The sequence below is a fragment of the Mauremys mutica genome, chromosome 2, assembly GCF_020497125.1.
Source record: "Mauremys mutica isolate MM-2020 ecotype Southern chromosome 2, ASM2049712v1, whole genome shotgun sequence".
NCBI classification, from domain to species: Eukaryota; Metazoa; Chordata; order Testudines; family Geoemydidae; genus Mauremys; species Mauremys mutica.
The window spans coordinates 115,180,810-115,202,088 of NC_059073.1; the positions used below are offsets into that span (position 1 = coordinate 115,180,810).

Consider the following 21,279-nt stretch of genomic DNA (forward strand, 5'->3'; position numbering starts at 1 on the left):
CGCCTTCCTCTGAAGCATGGGGCACGGGTCACTTGCAGGTTTAAACTAGTGTAAATGGGGGCTTCTCTGTAACATGAAGTCTTTAATCATGATTTGAGGACTTCAGTAACTTAGCCAAAGGCTATGGGTCTATTACAGGAATGGGTGGGTGAGGTTCTGTGGCCTGCAATGTGCAGAAGGTCAGATTAAATGATCATGACAGTCCCTTCTGGCCTTAGAGTCTACAGATGCTCCCCGACTTAAGCAAGCATTCCGCTTCGGAATGCCTTGCATAGCTCAAATTTTGTGTAAGTCAGAAACATATACCCAACCATTATGCAAAAAAACCAAACAAACAAAAAAACTATTTCTAGCTTACGGAACTTTTTCCGTAAGTGCTGATTTTCGTAAGTCGGGTTTACGTAACCCGGGGGCGTCTGTATGAGTCTAAGAGAAGCATGTGCAGAGAAATGGAGGGAAAAAGTGGGGAGAACAGCACTCATGGAAGCTGGAGGAGATGTAACAAAGAGCAAAGGGAGAGAATCTGATTAATTTCCCCCCCAAAAAAGAACAAAGGGCTTATCTTATGAAACATGATTCAAGATACGAAAGTACTTTCCTATCATTATTTTTCCATCCAAGTCACTGCTGTATTTGCTAAGGTGAGGTTGCATGTTGGTGATCAGGGTCATGATTAGGAGGCTGGGAGGAGTGGCAGTCTATGTGACTGTGGATGAGACGGAGGTATCCATCTCTATCAAGATGTCATCTACACTATGAAATAGTTTGAGAGCCCCTGCCCTGCTGTATCAGTACAGCCATGACACACACACAAACAATATCGATACACATGCAAACATCTACCCAGCAGCTTTACCAAAGAAAGACATTAAGACTCTCAGTACAGGAGTGGACTGTTCCTTTAAGGGAAGTAGTGGTGCAGAGCATTCAGGAACACCTACTTACCAGTGAAGTGGTTGGCAATCCTGGCAATGGGTTTAGGAGGCAGGGCAGGGGGCTGTTTGAGGAGGGACAGCTGTTTCACTGGGGTGTCCTCATGGTCTCCAGGGAAAGCAGCAGATTTTTTGGGGGGAAGTAGCAGGACTGGTTTAGCTGAAGGATCTTGGGACAGGAGGACTCCAGACTCATTGGATCTGGGGCTCTCTTCAGACACTGGAGGACACAACCACATCATAGACGCAACAACGTTACAAGCAGAGTGGCAGCAGGTACAGTAATAGTAAGAGAAGAAAAGCAGCACAGAGATGCAGATTAAAAACATGACTAATAGATTTTACTCAAACATCGTAAAACACAAAGAGAGAGAGAGAGAGAGAGAGAGAGAGAAAGAAAGAGACATACATACACACACACACCCCCACACCACAGGCCATTTCAGCACTGGGTCATTCTCCATTAAAACCAATGGAGCATCTCTCCCTGACACCAGAGTTGAATTTAGTCCCACACACCTTTAACACAATCAAGAGCCTTGAAATGTCAAACCCCAGACCCTCCAGATAGGTAACAATACACAATCAATAAACAAGTAGCTAGTCGACAGGTTTACGTGTCCACACAATGGCATCCTGCCCATCTCTCTGGCAGGGTCTATTATATTTTCAGAAGACCACACAGTTGTGCAGGATCACAGATATGCAGTTATACCAATTACACATTCCTTTTCATTCTTCCTCTTTGGAGCAATGTGCAATAGTCGCCACACAGCTGGTGAAAGGCACATTTTGTGCCACGTGCCTCAAAAATGCTTTCTGAAGTCTGCTGTAGAACTGAGTGGTACAGCTGAAAAGCAACACCAGAATCAATCATCTTGGTTCTTAAGAATGTTATTTTCTTATGTAGCAGTTTCTTCTCTGAAGCTATGCCTTTTACAGCGGGGCTGAATTTCTCCCATTACTATTTGAATGGTATTGTGGTTTCCATCCAATTCCCCCTCTCTCTCAAAATAACAGACATGGAAATTGTTATGTTGTTGCTGTTGCACAGTATAATTGACCTTCTTTTTCTTCAAAAGGTGCAAGGCCTAACTGATCCACATCTCGGCAACCCAGGTATGAAGACTGTGACCCCTTTCTTGTCAAACAGATTTGAGAGGCATTCTACTGAAACCAAAGGTGTTACTTCTGATTCAATCAGATGCAGCTCAAGTGGACCGTTGTTTCTCACCAGAGACACCTCATTTAACTTTCTCAAGGACAGCAAAAGCAGAAATTGAACACTAAAGCAGGTGCTCTTCAACAGGAGGTTCTGGCCAGCCATCCTGAAGCTGTGAAAGGGATTGCTACCGGTGGCCTCTTTAGAATGATCAGGTTTTAGATTCCCAAAGTCAGAACTTCTTTACATAAGGTTCTCTATTTGAGCTGGTGAATGGATGGGTCTAGGCATCTGCACCAGGGACAGGTGTATTAGTCAGATAAAATAAGAAGTTAAATTAACTTTGGTCCAAGACTTAAACCAAACCTTTCTGATGTTAATACAAATAATAACATGGTTGCTTCCCTCCAACCCCCCCATATTTTCATGCCTGTGCCTCTCCAGGACCAGCAGCACATGTGCTGAAATATCATGAGATAAAGAGTTCAGTTTGCTTAAGTACCTAGATTTTTGGAGGTTGTTCCTCATCTAAAACAGAAACTCCAAATCTTTTAAGAGATGCCCAAAGCTAATTTGAACATTGTCACTCCCTCACATCCACAACTAGGTTTTACACTCCTTATGTGAAGATAGCTCTTTTGTCACTCGGTGACCCAATGGGTCTGAGTAGACTTTTCTGCCTTATCAATTTACCCTAAGATCTGATATCACAGCTCCTGTGATAAACTTTCCTTATTGAGCAGCTGCTCTTGAGGCACTAACCTTGTGAACTGGAAAGCAGAAGGTTACTTCTGAGCTATACAATGTCTAAACTGTGTCCATATGATAAATGGTCTGCCTTTTCTTTTATCTTAACTATGTTCTCATTCTGCTCTAGATGTGAGAATCCCTCAGAACTCCTTATCACAGTCCCCCTGCATGTTAGGGCCTCAGCATTACCTACCAAGCTATTTGCTTTGTTACAACAGTGAAACATAAAACCCTCCTCTCTAAATCTGAAAGTATGCAAGACTTGCTAGGTTTCTGCTTTCATTACAAAATCTTCTTTCCAAATAGCAGAGAACACAGAATATCAATGAGAAAATGAAATTAAATCTCTACAGTTTCCAGACTTGAAACGTACAAAGATTTTACTTTGCATTCTGATTTGTGTGTGTTACTCACTAGTAGTATATTTACAGAAAGACGGTAACCACAGTCTGTAGCCTTGCATACAGCTGGGACCGAGTTACGAAGTTGGACCTGAATCCAAACTTTCCCCAAGTTCTGAAGTGTTTGGATCTGAGGTTCTGGTTCTGGCTTATATCTACTCCTGTATGTCAAGAGCGCTCCTGTGTGTTAAACATTAAGTATTCAAGACCAAAAACCACCAGAAGCCAATTTTAAAAAGCTTTAAAGAGCATAATGTTGAAAAAATTCTATATTTTGTATCTTAGAATGAAAATAGAAATGTTACCTGTCCCATCCATGATATCTGTGGTTGGGTGCACCTCATACGAACAGGGTTCCCCAGACGCGGAACCTGATTCCAGTTCTGCTAGGCCTGGTAGTGAAATCTGGCTGGAGCTCAGAGCCTGCCCATTCTCCAATGATCCTTCATTTGGTATGGAAAGCTCCCCATCTGATAGCATTTGGAAGAAAGCACAATGATAATAGATCAAGAATAAGTAAGATATTACAAGAATTTAAATAAAACAGTGTCTGCAAAGAGACTGCCCTAAAGCTGTGGTTTCCTGTGGGTTATTCATGGCTCAAGTACCTAAATGGTGACTACACATCCAACAGACACAGCATACAATCCAACAGTTTATGTAACATTTATTTAGGCATGGCCTGTATTTACAGCAGCCTTATTTACATTCCCCAGAAATCTTTCTTAGTTCCTCCAGCAGAATAAACTCCCCCTTCACAATGTCATGGTGTTTGTATCATAGTGTTACAAGCTGGGTATATTGCAATGACAATTTTCTGCAATGTCAGGTTGAGATGTCTTGTTGCAACATAATGACATGCAATTTTGCAACCTAATGGCATTTCACTCACTTCAAAAGTGGTTTCAAGATTTGGGAACATCCTGAAAAATGGGATTATGGCAAGAAAATAATTATGAGAATGGGAAATGTGGTCAAATGTGAATGATCCCCATTCCTTCTCTACCTTTATATGGTCCAAAAACCTAGTTGTATTGCACCTCTGCCAAACCTGCGAAGCGGGGGAGGAGAATGTGCTTGAACTGATGCTATGAAGCTTTTGTATTAATTTTGTTTCCTCTCCACTTGTTTTTATGACATAGGAGACATATAAATAACATCACAGACATATATCCCTATTTCACACACCACTAAAACCATTAAAGCTCCCAGCATGACCAAGAGTTTAAGTAAAGTGATGACTAATGTAAGCAGAGTCAGGATGAGCCCCACCCTGACATCTGGTGGTAAATTATGGGGAGTGCGGAAAGTGTTGCATTGGTATTTCGGTTATTTGCATGGGCACTCCCACCCCACTTAGCATACCGCAAAGCAGCATGGGATGGTTACTTTCACAGCTGTGGGAGCCCCCAATTTCGTTGTTATTGGGGCAGGAGGAATGAAATGTTGTCACCCTGATTGGGTAAATGGGGAACTACAAAATTGTCTTGTGATGGGGGGTTTCATTGTCAGCTGGATAGCGCTTGCTAGATGGGGCACATGGGTTCCAAAACCCATTGAGAGGAGAGAGGCTGGGGGCCAGTATCTGTACTTGGTGGTGCAGGCTCCTTGTGTGAGCCAGAAGCACCAGTTCCACCTGTGCCTCTCTCCACTGTGGAATGTCAGAGCTAACTTTTGATTCCCTTAAGAATCTAGATGCAGGTTACTGAGCTGAATTCACTGGGGCTCCCCTACTATGAGCTGAAATCACTGAAGAGCTGGACTTGCTGAGCTGGACTTACTGAGCTGAGAGCACTGTGCTAATGAGTGGAGCTGAAATCACTGAAGAGCTGGACTTGCTGAGCTGAGAGCACTGTGCTGATGAGTGGGGGAGCCTGAAGCAATACTGGCAGAGCAGAGTGGAGCAGTTTGTGCAGCCACTGGGTGAGTGGAGCTGAGCAGCTCGTGAGGACGGCTGGAGCGGATCACAGGACAGCTGGTGGACCAGAGCAGCTGGCAGAGTGGAGCAGCCCACAGAGTAAGCGGAGCTGAGCTGTTTGCGGGGACGACTAAGGGAAGCAGAACCCCACGAAGAGGCAGGGCAGCTGGCCCCGAACCACGTAAGGTGCCCCTTTCTACCTAGGCTGGGGAGGGGGACCTCTGCAAAGAGACTCTTGAACTCTGGGCTGCCTGACCCGGGACAGAGACTTTTGAATTGTGGGACTTTTGGGACTGTGGGTGATTTAGGGGGGTTGCTGGACTCAAGGGCCCAGAGAGAAGGACACGGCCCAAGTTGCTGGGGTGGGTCTTTGCTCACGGTTTGACCTATGAACTCCAGTTGAGGTATTTTCCAAATTTCATGCTTGTTGTTGTTTATCTTATGTAATTAAACCTTTTCTGCTACACCAAGAGTCTGTGCTTGCGAGAGGGGAAGTATTGCCTCTTCGAGGTGCCCAGGGGTGTGTGTAAGATTTTCCCAGGTCACTGGGTGGGGGCTCGAGCTGGTCTGCATTACGTTGTGGGGAAGGGACCCCTAGGTATTGAACCTGGCCCTTGCTGCTATCGTTTCAGCCTGGCAGAGGGGTTACATTTTTGGGGGCTCGTCCGGGATCCTGGGTCAGTACCCCTCGCAAGCACATCTTGAGTGATCCATTGAATTGGGAAAACTGCAAATTACCTTGTTGTTTTGACCTGTTGTATTTGTAACAGATTAGAGTTTGTATAATGGCCCTACTCTTGTTAGAGGACTGGTGCAAGGGGATGAATATTGACCCCAGGAACTGTCTTCTGGTAACGGGGGTGCTGGAGGCAGTTGATGAGGGCTCAATAGAACCTACCTTAAGATCATCCACTGAGTACCTGCGTAAGTGCAAAATGCGTGGGCGCATGTTTGTGAGGGAGGAGGGGGCTTTTGCTGTACTGTGTGAGCTGCCCTCGGCTGTGGACCCTCTACAGGTTCCAGGCTCGATAGCAGTGGAAGATGGTGAGTGGAAGGTAATAACCACTGGGAGCCAGCCCTCACCAGCCCCTACCCCTGATGTAGAGTTTTTAAAGAAAATGTCAGCCTTTTTGGGGAAAGAGGGAAAAACTTTGGCTGATATGGCGGGTCTGGTGGGCCTTAAGCCGGAAGCCCCACAACAGGAGCCTGCCCCTTCACCTGATGAGTGGGTGAAGGCTTTGGGGCAAGCATTAGAGAAAGTTATGCCACCCCACCCTGAGTCAAGCCCCTATCGTAAGCTGAGGTTGTTTTCTGGGGGTCCCACCCCAATACCTGGGGAGGAAGCATTTGAGCCCTGGTTGGAGCACACCACTGAGATGCTGCAGGAGTGGGCGGTGCCTGATGCTGAAAAGAGAAGGCGACTAGTAGAGTGTCTCAGGGGGCCAGCCCTAGATGTGATTCGCACCCTAAAGCTCGGTAACCCAGGGGTCAAGGTGAAGGACTGCCTGGAGGCCCTGGATCACGCCTTTGGGAGAACTGAGGGTTCAGAGGATGCTTATTGCAAGTTCCTCAATGCAAGGCAACAAAAGGGAGAGAAGGGTTCTGCCTATATCCAGAGGTTGGAGAAGTTATTACAGAGAGCCATCATGAGGGGAGCCGTAGCAGTTGAGCAAATGGACCGGACTAGATTGGCTCAGGTTGTGAGAGGAATTCAGTATCAGAACCCAATCCTTCTCCACCTTCGATTAAGGGAACGGCAAGATAATCCACCAAGTTACTCTCGCCTGATAAAAGAGGTCCGAGAGGAAGAAGAGAGGCAGGCAGCTGGCGAGGTTTGGGAGGTGCAGCAACACCAGGCAACTGGCACAACATCCATGCGGACGCCCAAGGCACTAATGGTGAATCCTCAAGAGGAACTTATCCAGCAAGTGCAGGCCCTGACACAGAAAGTGACTGAACTAGAGAATACCTTTGATTCAGCAAAGACTTCGAGGTGCAAGGAACCCTCTGGTACCATGGTCCAGAGGACTACGTTTAGAACCTCTGCACCACCCCGTCAGCAAGGGAAAGGGCAATCCTTCTTCTGCTACCGGTGTGGCCAGGGTGGGCACATTGCTGCAAGGTGTCAGAATGCAGAGAATCCCATGCTGGTATATCAAAAGCTGAGGACCACCTGGGGAAAGTCGGGAAACGGCCCCAGGGCCTGGGAAGGGAGCCGCCTAGGCCTGCAGGATGTGGAGGCTCCCCTGGAAGGAACCATGCGGCCCGAATCCCCCCAGGATTGATAGGACCCCCAGCAGAGGTCACTGTAAAGGTTGAAGGAACAGAATGTAGAGCAGTACTTGACACGGGATCCCAAGTGACCATCATATTCCAGTCTTTCTACCAGCAGATGCTTGGGCATCTGCCTATACAGCCCCTGACAGGACTTGGCCTGTGTGGCCTTAGCATGGATGAATACCCCTATCAGGGCTATGTCATAGTACGCCTGGAATTCCCAGAAGAGATTGCTGGGGTAAGACAGGAGGTGGACACTGCTGCTTTAATATGCCCCGACCCCAAAGGAGCCTCTGATGTGTCCGTGCTAATAGGGACCAACTCCAGCCTCTTTAGGATACTTGCCGAGTACTGCAGACAGCAAGCAGGAGACCAATATCTGAACACCTTGGTGATACACACACACTGTGCCGCGGCCTACAGGAAAATTGAGGACACAAGAAAAGTGATGCCTGATTTGCCAGTAGGAGCACTGAGGTATGCGGGCCCGGTCCCTTTGGTGGTGCCTGCAATGTCAGAAAAGGAGGTGATTGTCAGGAGTACCTGCCTACAAGGTAGTAAGGGAACATTAGCTGTGGCAGAGCAGCCAACCGAGGGAGGGCTCCCAGAGGGAGTGCTGGTTCTCAGTGGAGTCATAACCCTACCTGCTGAAGCCCAGAAGGAGGTGACTATCCTGGTTGCTAATGAAACACGCCGTGATGTGTTTGTAAAACCAGGGCAGAAGATTGCAGACATCTTTGAGCCTGAAAGCATTGTGAGACCGCAATGTGAAGCTGAAGTTCCAATGATAGATCCTGCAAAGTTTGACTTCGGGGACTCACCACTGTCCGAGGAGTGGAAAGATCGCCTGAGGAAAAAACTTTGTGAGAGACCCAAGGTGTTCTCACTACATGAGTGGGACGTGGGATGTGCCAAAGGAGTGGAACACCACATCAGGCTACAAGATCCCCGACCCTTCAGGGAGAGGTCTAGGAGGATTGCCCTCTCTGAGATGGAAGACGTGCGCCATCATCTTCAAGAGCTGATCGCAGCTGGTATCATTACAGAGTCCCGAAGCCCCTATGCTTCACCCATTGTGGTCGTTCGTAAAAAGAGTGGAAAAATCCGGATGTGTATTGACTATCGCACCCTAAACAGGCGCACTACAGTTGATCAATACACCATGCCTCGAGTACAAGATGCCTTGGACTGTTTGCTAGGTAGCCAGTGGTTCTCTGTATTGGATCTTCGGAGTGGATACTACCAGATCCCTCTGGGAGAAGAGGATAAGGAGAAGACAGCCTTCATCTGCCCGTTAGGGTTCTACCAGTTTGAACGCATGCCCCAAGGGATTTCTGGGGCCCCTGCCACATTTCAACGACTTATGGAGAAAGTTGTGGGAGACATGAATTTACTGCAAGTGTTAGTTTACTTGGACGACCTGATTGTGTTTGGAAGAACCTTGGAGGAACATGAAGAAAGACTTCTTAAAGTGCTCGATAGGTTGGAGGCATATGGTTTGAAGCTTTCAATTGACAAATGCCAGTTCTGCCAAACCTCAGTAAAGTATGTCGGTCACATCGTGTCCCAAGAGGGCGTGAGTACTGATCCCGATAAAATAGAAGCACTCACTACCTGGCCATGTCCCACTAACTACAGGGAACTCAAGACCTTTCTTGGATTTAGTGGCTACTACCGCAGATTTGTGAAGAACTATGCCACAATTGTAAAACCTCTGAATGATCTTACCAGGGGATACCAGTGCAACAAGTACAAATCTAAGACCCGGAATAAGAGGAGGCCTCCAAAGCCTCCTGTGCAGAGACACTATGGCCCTTTCGAACCATTTGGGCCACGGTGGGATGAAAGATGTGAGAGGGCTTTTCGGGAAATCATTACTCGCCTAACTCATGCTCCCATCCTAGTCTTTGCTGATCCAAGCAAACCATTTATCCTGCATACTGATGCCAGTTTGGAGGGTCTGGGAGCAGTACTGTATCAGGAAGAGGAAGGCCACCACAAACCTGTAGCCTTTGCCAGCCGAGGACTGTCTGACAGTGAAACTCGCTATCCCATCCACAAGCTGGAGTTCTTGGCTTTGAAATGGGCCATCACTGAGAAATTTCGAGACTACTTGTATGGTGCTCAGTTCCAGGTGTGGACAGACAACAACCCCCTGACTTATGTGCTAACAAGTGCTAAGTTGGATGCTACAGGGCAGAGATGGGTGGCCGCCTTGGCTAGCTATGAGTTCAGCATTCAATACCGATCCGGGAGAAGCAATGTAGATGCAGATGCATTGTCCAGACGTCCGCAGACACCTGAAGTTGCTGTGATACCCACAGATGGAGTGAGAGCTATTTGCAGCGTGAGTCGCAGAGAGCCAGAGGCCCATGAGAGCCTTCATGGATGTGTTGCTGAAGCTTTGGGCCTTCCCCCTGAATGCGTGCCTTCTGCTTCAGTGAACTATATTGCATTGGACCAATCTCCCTTGCCCGTGCTCAATGCGGCTGACTGGCAGGAAGCCCAGCTGCAAGATACTGACATCCGTGATACACTACTTGCCAAAAGGGAGGGGCGAAGCCCAGCTGCGGTTGTCCCGCCCAACCCAGAAGGTAAGCTGCTATTGAGAGAATGGACCAAACTAAAACTGATTCAGGGAGTGCTACACCGCGTGACCACAGATCCTTTACAAAAACAAAGGACCCAACTAGTGCTGCCGAAAGAGTACAGAGGCCTGGCCATGAGGGCCCTGCATGATGACTTTGGACATTTAGGAATGGAGAGGACCCTGGAACTTATTCGCAGTAGGTTCTATTGGCCCCGGATGGCTGAAGATGTTCGCAGAAAATGTGAAACCTGCTCTCGATGTGTTCAAAGGAAAACTCTGCCCACGAGGGCTGCATATCTGAAAAACATCACCAGCAACAAACCTCTGGAGCTGGTTTGCATTGATTTCTTGTCCTTAGAAGTAGACAAGAGGAATATTGGGAACATTCTAGTCGTGACCGACCATTATACGCGATATGCGCAGGCATATCCCACACGTGATCAGAAGGCCACTACTGTCGCTCGAGTACTGTGGGAAAAATATTTCTCAGTTTATGGATTCCCAGCCCGGATACACTCAGATCAGGGGCGGGACTTTGAAAGTCACCTTCTAAAGGAGGTGCTAAGGATAACAGGAATTAAAAAGTCGAGGACAACGCCTTATCACCCACAAGGTGATCCTCAGCCAGAGAGGTTCAACCGAACCCTATTAGATATGTTGGGGACTTTGCGGCCAGAACAGAAAGCAACCTGGAGCCAACATGTTGCATTTCTGGTGCACGCCTACAACGCCACAAAGAACGACGCTACGGGATTCACCCCGTATCTCTTGATGTTTGGGCGAGAACCAAGATTACCCATAGACCTGTGCTTTGGTGTATCCGAGGATGGAGATGGCTATGAAACTCATCAGCAATATGTATCCCGACTACGAGAAAAGCTGCGGGATGCTTATCACTTAGCGACATCTGCAGCTCGGAAGAACGCAGACCGCAACAAACATCGATATGATGCTAGGGTACGTCTGCAAGAGCTCCAGCCAGGGGACAGAGTCTTGCTGCGAAATTTGGGTATTGCTGGCAAACACAAGATAGCTGACAGATGGAAGGCAATACCTTACTTGGTGATGGAAAAGCTAGGAGACCTGCCGGTCTACAAGATCAAACCTGAAGAGGGTCCAGGGCAGGCAAAGACTGTGCATAGAAACCTTTTGCTCCCTGTGGGGGAATTGGTGGGCAGCCCTTATGAGATAGGCCACAACAGGGCAAGTGGGCAGAATGAAGGTGCTGTACCAAAGCCACCTTCCAACATGGACAGACGTCCCCCTGCAGCTAACCTACCCCTACTCAGCACATCTGAGAGTGAGTCTGAGGAGGAAGACACCACCATGGTGTATCCTGGGATGAAGACAAGATTTCAGTCTCGATCAGCTGAATCAAATGAGAGCACCTCCTCTTCCACCCTAAACCCCATGGCAGAAGTATTTAGGCCTATTCCTGATACCCCTGAGCCACTGGTGGGACCCCCATGTGATGTCACGCCCGGGTTATTGGACAGCGGAGACATACAGGTGGAGGATGTCCTGAGCACCATCAACCCTCCACTGTTAGAACTGGAAATGCAGGGGCCTATGGCAATATCTGAGGGGGACTCACAGGAAACTTCCCCATCCGTTACTCAAGAGGATGTCCCCCCTGCCACAGCAACAGAGATTCTCAATAGGCGAGACAGGGTAATAAGACCAGTGAAACGGTTAACTTATGATGCACCTGGGGTGACTAGTGAGGAGCCAATACATTTATCACACAGGCTTGTGGAAGCTAAAGTGGGCTATCTGAGGCCGTTTGACGGGGGCCAGTAAGTTGGTACAGTAGGGAATGTGATTTATCGGGACGACAAATTCTCGGCTGGGGGGAGGATGTAAGCAGAGTCAGGATGAGCCCCACCCTGACATCTGGTGGTAAATTATGGGGAGTGCGGAAAGTGTTGCATTGGTATTTCGGTTATTTGCATGGGCACTCCCACCCCACTTAGCATACCGCAAAGCAGCATGGGATGGTTACTTTCACAGCTGTGGGAGCCCCCAATTTCGTTGTTATTGGGGCAGGAGGAATGAAATGTTGTCACCCTGATTGGGTAAATGGGGAACTACAAAATTGTCTTGTGATGGGGGGTTTCATTGTCAGCTGGATAGCGCTTGCTAGATGGGGCACATGGGTTCCAAAACCCATTGAGAGGAGAGAGGCTGGGGGCCAGTATCTGTACTTGGTGGTGCAGGCTCCTTGTGTGAGCCAGAAGCACCAGTTCCACCTGTGCCTCTCTCCACTGTGGAATGTCAGAGCTAACTTTTGATTCCCTTAAGAATCTAGATGCAGGTTACTGAGCTGAATTCACTGGGGCTCCCCTACTATGAGCTGAAATCACTGAAGAGCTGGACTTGCTGAGCTGGACTTACTGAGCTGAGAGCACTGTGCTAATGAGTGGAGCTGAAATCACTGAAGAGCTGGACTTGCTGAGCTGAGAGCACTGTGCTGATGAGTGGGGGAGCCTGAAGCAATACTGGCAGAGCAGAGTGGAGCAGTTTGTGCAGCCACTGGGTGAGTGGAGCTGAGCAGCTCGTGAGGACGGCTGGAGCGGATCACAGGACAGCTGGTGGACCAGAGCAGCTGGCAGAGTGGAGCAGCCCACAGAGTAAGCGGAGCTGAGCTGTTTGCGGGGACGACTAAGGGAAGCAGAACCCCACGAAGAGGCAGGGCAGCTGGCCCCGAACCACGTAAGGTGCCCCTTTCTACCTAGGCTGGGGAGGGGGACCTCTGCAAAGAGACTCTTGAACTCTGGGCTGCCTGACCCGGGACAGAGACTTTTGAATTGTGGGACTTTTGGGACTGTGGGTGATTTAGGGGGGTTGCTGGACTCAAGGGCCCAGAGAGAAGGACACGGCCCAAGTTGCTGGGGTGGGTCTTTGCTCACGGTTTGACCTATGAACTCCAGTTGAGGTATTTTCCAAATTTCATGCTTGTTGTTGTTTATCTTATGTAATTAAACCTTTTCTGCTACACCAAGAGTCTGTGCTTGCGAGAGGGGAAGTATTGCCTCTTCGAGGTGCCCAGGGGTGTGTGTAAGATTTTCCCAGGTCACTGGGTGGGGGCTCGAGCTGGTCTGCATTACGTTGTGGGGAAGGGACCCCTAGGTATTGAACCTGGCCCTTGCTGCTATCGTTTCAGCCTGGCAGAGGGGTTACACTAACTTTTATGGCCAGTTGGTATAAGGCCTTAATATTGGCATGTAGCAAATTCTGGCTGGAAAACCCACCTATAAAATCCTTAAAAATCTCTCCTTTATCTGTACCAATTTCTGTAGCAGCAACAGATTTCTTTTTCCCATCAAACACTAGCCAGGACTAAAAACATCAAGACAGGACAGGACAGGACAGGACAGGAGAGAGAGTTACTATTATTCTCAATGGTGTCAACTCTTGTGATTTGATTGGTGTTTTCCCTAACATCTCAGCTGTTGGAGGCATGAGCATCTCAGCTTTTATTAAAACAAATAAAACCAGTAAGGTTCTACCCCTGGTGGTTGTGGAAAAATGAAAGCCTGAAAACCTGATGTGATGGGTTTCCCCCGGGTGCCAGCTGGAACTGAGGTTCTACTGAGCCCTCTGACCCACCAGCCTGGGCTCCCTCTCACACTGTACTGCTGGGACAAGCTGTAGACTGATGTACACAGGCAGGGACACACCCAGCTGCAGTTACATGGAGGCACCAACTAGGCACTGCACAAACCAACAACAGAGAGGCTACAGCCAAGATAACCCCCCAGTTCCCCAGCCTAAGACCCCAGAGCTGCCCTGACTGAAACCCCAACCAGCATGAATTCATTACCCAGTTTGCCTCTCCCTCAATGTGGAGAGGAATATGCCACAAACTTGTGCTAACCAAGGTAAGATTTTTCCCCAGACACTTGACCTAAAGGCACACTAGTTTAGATTGAAATATAAAATAAGTTTATTAACTACAAAAAGATAGATTTTAAGTGATTATAAGTGATAAACAGATCAAAGCAGATTACCTTGTAATTAAACAAAACCACAAACTAAGCCTAAAATACTAGAAAGATGTGATATGAATTAGCAATTTCTCACCCTGACACACACAAGCAGGCTTGGAGATTCTCAAGGCAAAAGCTGCATTTGCTTTGCAGCTTGGGCTCCCCACCCCCCTTCAAGTCCTTTTTTTTCCCCTCCAGAGCTTCTCTCAGGTGTTGAGTTGTGGGGAGGTAAGGAACCATGGATGATGTCTCTCCCTACCTTATACAGCTTTTCCATACTGTGGGAACGCTTTAAAAAAATTTGTTCCCAGACCAGTTTGTTGAAAAATACAGGTACCCAAAATGGAGTCCAGAGTCATGTGGTCTGGTCACATGCCCTTGCAGAGTTATAGAAGCCATTACTTACAGGCTGTCTGGAGCATTCTCAGGAAGGCTCACTAGGCGGGAGATAAACTTATCCTAAGACCTATTGTTTTTCCTAATGGCCTATTACTCTGAACAGACCCTTCACAACCAGCTGTCTAGGCTGGAAGCATTTTGCCTAGTGGGTGTTACCCAGGTGTAATCACATTTGAAATACAGATATCTACTCAAAATTCATAACTTCAGGTCCAAAAAGGATACATGCATACAAATAGGATAATCATATTCAGCAAATCATAACTTTTCCAATGACGTCTTACATGACTCATCTTGTGCAAATTGCATCATAATTATTTCAGAATCATATCATAACCATACCCCCATGATGCATATGGGGTGTAGTGTCACACATGACCCCAGTGCACCCTAATGGTTCAGAAGCCAGAAGGCAAATAGAAAGAACCCAAATCTTATTATTTATGACTTATGATTTTTGAACACTTGGGGTTGGCACTGTTACATTCCAATTCCCCAAACAGAGATGTACCATCATCAAAGTGAGAGGAATCATCTGACAAGTACATTCCGAGCTCAGAAGGCTAAGATGTACATATCAGTTTGGAAAGAGATGAAAAGCATAAATTCATTAATTCAGCCTCAGGATAATGGCAATTAATATGTCTGAAGGTAGATTAGCAGCAAAGAATTCAAAATCATGTTTGTGACCTTTAAGACTCCTTTATGAAATATGAAGATGACCTTCTGCTTATTTTTAACCTTGGAATTATTAGGAATATCAGGGTCTTGACTTCCTTGTTTTTGGTGGAGGATTTTTGGAGGACTAGCATGACAAAGCATGATAAGGGGCATGGGACAATGACATCACAATAAGATGAAACCTGAATAGTGGTTTTCTCAGCATTTAGCTGAGTTGGAAAGGGTAGAGAATATTAATGAAACCGGTAGGTTTTAGTCAGCTGGTAACTCGGTGGCGTGATTTTAATCTCACTTGCCCTGATTTTACACTGCTGTAATTCTGTTGACGGCAGCACAGTTACTTCTGTTGATCTGAAAACAGAGTCAGGGTTCTCAGCTCTTCCATGCAACTATTTCCAATTTGAAACACAATATTTCAATATAAACCTCTACTTCAATATTACGCTGTCCTCAGGAGCCAAAAAATCTTACCGCGTTATAGGTGAAACTGCGTTATATCTAACTTGCTTTGATCCATCGGAGTGCGCAGCCCTGCCCCCACCAGAGCACTGCTTTACCGTGTTATATCCGAATTCGTGTTATATAGGGTGGTGTTATATCGGGGTAGAGGTGTATATTCATTCATTTCATCTAGAGCTAAATTTGACCATATCTGGTAACAAAGTTTGTACTATGAAAATAGCAAAACTTGCTTGCTTGAGGAAAAACGATACACTGTAAAATAAATCTGGGCCCTAATCCTGAGGTGCTGAGTATAGTTGGATAGTAAATGTTTTCCCATCCTGGCACAGTTTTTGAGCTTTTGATATTTTTTCTTGTCCCAAATTGGGATGAAAAATCAAAATCTCTAATTTTTTTCCAAACTGAGAATCTGAAAAATATTTGAATTGGGTCCGTCAAAATTTCTCATTTAGATTGCCATTTGTAACCTTTATTTTTAGTACAAATAAGCTGAAATTTTGAAACAAAGTCATTTTCAACATTTTGTTCAATTGGGAGACTGTCGAAACTGACCCTTTCTAATTGGCATTTTCCATTGAAAAAAAATGTTTCGTTGGATAATTCCCAACCAGCTTTACCAGAGCTAAGCACCCTCAGGTCCTACTGACTTCATGCTTTTAGCATGTCTCTGTAGGTGTTCAACGCCTACTAAGAGGCAGTATTAAAATTTACCGTTTGAAGCATGTTTGAAAAAATATCAAGATGACAACACCAATACTTTTGCTTTTTATTTTAACGTTTTTTTCCCATAGCAGCAAAACACAAGTCTTTTTGCTGGTGGTAAGATTTATTTATTTTGAACTCATCTTCATTTAAATTCTAAAACCCAATAATAGCCCTTTGGTGCTTGCATTGTGCTGCAGCCTTTTGACATTTAGGGACCATTGTGGAACAGTATGCCCAAAATTTGATCTTGTTTAAAGCAGAGCAACATAAAAGGCTGCTAGTTAACAGCACAGGGAGAGATCAAAGGCTTGGATACAATGGTCATTTGTAGAGTCAAGAATATCCCAGCATGAATTAATCCTGGCTCACAGGCATGCTTGACAACCAGATATAAAAGTCAAATTATTTTTTTTAAAGTGTATTGAAAGCTACTCTGGATAAATGAAATACAAATGAAAAGAATCTAACTTCAGCATAGTTAGACTCTAGTAATCCAATTACAAAGTATAAAATGATTTAGTCCTGAAGAAGTATGAGTTTAGAGTTAATTTTGGCATAAAGATAATACACATACTCGTTTCTCCATGCATTTGCAAAATCCTTTGCAGTATTTGCATGGAGCACGTTGTTACATACTGCAGAATTACTTTCCCAAACGTCACATGAGCTTTTGGAAATGCACATTGAATATAAATGAACTCTAGCTAAATGGGAATGAACAGAATAACTTACATTTATTCTACAACAGGAGCACGAGGGCTACTGTTCTCTGCTAATTAGGAGGTATAGCACACCTACTAGTCATTTAAAAAAAACAACCAGCTACGGCCATGATACACTGGAAGATGATAACATGGAAGATGATACACTGACAGTCTCATTCATCATAGCCTGTAAAAGTAACACCATGTGGCTGAAAATTTAAGTATGTATAACAGATATTGGGAAGACATGGCCTCTTAAGCATGGTTTAATCCTCCTGAACTCCTCCACACTGCCCCTACCATCTCCACTTTTGTGTGACTTTTGAAAACATACTTCTACTGAGCTACCTCTAGCAAAATCTTGTTGATCTTTATAGAAAACTCTTGTTGTTGTTTGCCTTCCTGGAACTCTGACTACCTCTCTGACTTTCTTTAGACTCTGAGTGCTGCAGGGCAGGGATCTTCTATGTTTGAGTGCTATCCACTAACAAATAATGAAATAATAAAAGTAATAATTCTGTATACTGGATTATTTAGATCTATATCAGTTTTCTCTTTGAAAATTTTCCTCCTCGCAGGTAATCTGTGTCCAGGCAAGGACACTCATTGGGGTGTGGCTGGTTCTGAGGGATGCAATACTGTTTAGGAAGCAGCTAGACTTATTTTTTCAGCGATGTGCTCTAAAGATTTCAATGTCACATTAAAAACAAAAGGAAACTTTAATTTCTTTCATTACTTCCCAGGGAATCACTCTTATTACTCTTTGGGCAGACAGCAAAATCTATTATAAATAAATCTTGGCTACTGATTACAAATGAGTAATTAATGGAATTTCTAAGGTCAGAGCTCAATCCTTTTCTCAGACAGAAAGGTGCATGTCTGTTGAAATATCATGCACTATACTATAATTTGGAGAGCAAGAAATATCTTAAATGTCTGAGATTGCTCTCTGGCCCATGATTGCTTTGTCTACTCATATTTATTAGGGATGAATAGGGCCCTTCATTTTTAGTTTTAATTTTATTTAATTTTCCCCAGGAATTTATCAGTATTTATTACCACAAAAACAGGTGAAAATCAGTGCAAAAAACCTACTACTAATTTTTCTGGGTAAATGTCAGGGTCTATTTTGGTGGAAAGACAGTGGAAAAAAGTATTCAGTAGATTAATGCTTTGAATTCTGTTCATCAATGTGGTTTGCTGAAGAACTAAAACAGAACTCAAAACACAATGCCACCTCTGAGTTTAAGAAAACAATACATCTCTAATCCCCAAATAAAACTTTTCATTTGAATAAACCGTTTTCTGTTGTAGACTTAGAACTATTATCCTACAAATATTTACATTTAATAATTGGGACACACCATCTCCAGCATGTACACTCAATTTCATCCTTTTCTCCTGTTTTTGTTTTTTTTAAACTTTTGAATACTTCCTTGGGTTCTGAAATGTATTCTGAGCTCAATACTCTAGCTGACAGCGGTATATTGCAGGTGACCAATCTGTCCAGCTGATCACATTCCCTCCTCCTTGCTGCAGTACTGAGGCTCCCGCTTCCACCACACGCAAACACAAAGCACAACCACTTGTCCTAGTAGGAGGCAGGGGTGGCTCTAGCCATTTCGCTGCCCCAAGCATGGCGGCACGCCACGGGGGGCGCTCTGCGGATGCTCCACCGAAGCCGCAGGACCAGCGGACCCTCCGCAGGCACGTCTGTGGGAGGTCCACCGGAGCCGCCTGCCGCCCTCCCGGCGACTGGCAAAGCGCCCCCCGCGGCATGCTGCCCCAAGCACGCGCTTGGCATGCTGGGGCCTGGAACTGCCCCTGGTAGGAGGAGGCACAGCACCTTCTCTCCACAAGTTTCAGCAGGTTTCACACACTCAAGGTCTGTAAATCCTCAAGGCACTTTGGGCTACAAACAGAAATTTGGATCAATGTCGCTCATATTGTTAAAACCAGCAGGAAGACACTGTGTCTATAGAAGGTGGAGATAGCCACCACTTCTCTAATGAAGCCATTGTAATCACAATTGTTAGCCTCAAGTTCAATACATTCCTTGTCACTAACAATCTCACCTAGGGCTTGGCTACACTTGAGAGTTGCAGCGCTGGGAGTTACAGCGCTGGTCGTACAGCTGTGTAGGGAAAGCGCTGGTGTGTGGCCACACTCACAGCTACCAGCGCTGCAGTGTGGCCACATTTGCAGCATTTGCAGCGCTGTTGGGAGTGATGCATTATGGGCAGCTATCCCAGCGTTCAAGTGGCAGCAATGTGCTTTTCAAAAGAGGGGGGTGGGGTGTAGTGTGACAGGGAGCGGGGGAGAGAGAGTGGATTTTTGGAGCCGACACTGTGTATCAGCTCCCTGCCTTGCAAAATCAGAAAATTTTCCCAACCCCTTACTCTTAATTGCAAACAGCCTGCAGACAAGATAAGCAGCTGCTCCAATGGACTCCCTTTCTCTGCCCTGCCCCCGCTGTTTCTATCCTCAAGCAAAAACACTCATCCCCCTGCCTGCCTCATTCACAGCAAGGTAGTGGGTTATCTCAGTTGATTGTTCAGTCAGTTACAGATTGATCACAGCAAACAGGAGCTGTGTTTGTTTTTTAGATAAGCAGCTCCCGGAGTTCACAACAAAACAAAGAGAGGCTGCATAACAAAACAAAGAGAGTAATCAGTTAAAAGCATTCTGGGATATCTCCTAATACCCTGGAGGCCAATAACAGTGCTGGTGTGTGGCCACACCTGACGAGCAGCGCTGCATCACCAGCGCTGCACTAGTTATACCCCAAGCAGACCAGGTGTTCGGCCAGCGCTGCAGCCAGGGAGTTGCAGCGCTGGATGTGCCTTGCAGGTGTGGAGAGTTACTAAATTGCAGCACTGGAAAGCCTCCACCAGTGCTGCAACTCTCAAGTGTAGCCAAGCCCCTAGATTAACCTTATCTACACTGCCACTTTACAGTGCTGAAACTTTCTCGTTCAAGGGTGTGAAAAACTACTCCCCTGAGTGCTGCAAGTTTCAGCGCTGTAAAGTGGCAGTGTAGACAGTGCCACTGAGCTGGCTGGGAGCAACTCCCCTCGTGGGGGTGGTTTTTTCTGTTTTTTTTTTTGTTTTTCTTTTTTTTTTTAAACAGTGCTGGGAGAGCTCTCTCCCACAGCCGGTGCTGCGACCACACAGCCATGTTAAAGTGCTGCTGTGGCAGCACTTTAATGTTGGTAGTGAAGACAAAAAAGGTATAAAAATACTATGAGAAAGGTTACTCCTGGGGCTGAAACCATGGAACAATGGACATTTTAAAAGATAAGTTCTTACATTTTGGATGCTTATCCGACCAGGAGCAAACATCAGAAATGTTTGAAATGTGCCTGTCAATAGAATCAACTGGTCAGATTCACATGTGTTGACATAAATGGGTGCAAAAATTTCTTCTCTCTGCACAATCTGGCCCATTGTGCCCTCAGGCCAAGTCACCCAAGGGATGGCAAGTGTTGCTGCTCAAGATAGCAGCTTTAATTTAAACTAAACCCTACACAGGAGACTCGCTGATGGCTGTTGAGGGAATGTGTTGCCATGACCACAATTACTCCATAGCCAGTGCAACCAAATCTTTGTAAGACAATCTGGCCCTTGGACTCTTAGGTACTGATTTTTACTGCCTTGTGAAGCAATTTATTACTGCACAGGGTGAGTGAAAAGTGTGTATAAAATTGTACCATGGGGAAATTCTATTTGATAATGTTTTAAACTCACTACACAAGTTGCAAGGCAGTGGGAATCAGGTCTGAGATGAGTGTGTATCTGTGTGTAGTTGCAGACATCAGATAATCATTTTAAGATGTGTAATGATTGGTTTAGGAAAAAAATGAGTTATTTTAAATGCTGCATTGCGGATAGAGGCTATACTTTAAAACTCACAGCACTATCTGCCACAAACCATTTAGAGCAGTAGGAACCTAATCAAACATAGTTGTGTTGTTTTTTTTTAAATATACAGTACTTGCAAACCCTGGCTTGTACTTTCATAGATTCAATCACAGAACCCTAGAAACTGAAGATGACCAAAACCTATTAAGCTGTTTAGTCAGCTCCTTGCCAATGCCTAGTCATTCCATGCAGTGTATTCTTGAGTGATTTCACTTGTAATGATTTAAGATACGGAGCCAGTGTTGTGATGAACACCTTTCTTGTTCCATGAATGTTGCATCTGGAATGTCGCACTGTGATGTACTGTGTCTTGTCAAATTTCACCTGCCAGATGACACTACATCATCGAAAAAGTCACCAAGCACTCAATGGGACAGGAGGAGTGAGAC

At 45.7% G+C, this 21,279-nt stretch overlaps 1 protein-coding gene across 7 annotated transcripts in view; it reads right to left on the reverse strand.

The window, feature by feature from the left end:
- The window catches only part of PHACTR1 (phosphatase and actin regulator 1), a 302,761-nt gene that overhangs the window by 74,771 nt on the left and 206,711 nt on the right, over positions 1-21,279 (reverse strand). For 6 of the 7 annotated variants that reach the window (XM_045006116.1, XM_045006117.1, XM_045006118.1 and 3 more), the window contains 2 exons: positions 3,551-3,715; positions 946-1,152 (listed from right to left, as the gene is read on the reverse strand). In XM_045006116.1, the coding sequence (XP_044862051.1) occupies positions 946-1,152; positions 3,551-3,715 (372 nt within the window). The remainder of the gene's footprint in view (positions 1-945; positions 1,153-3,550; positions 3,716-21,279) is intronic. The other variant, XM_045006115.1, reaches the window with a different exon arrangement.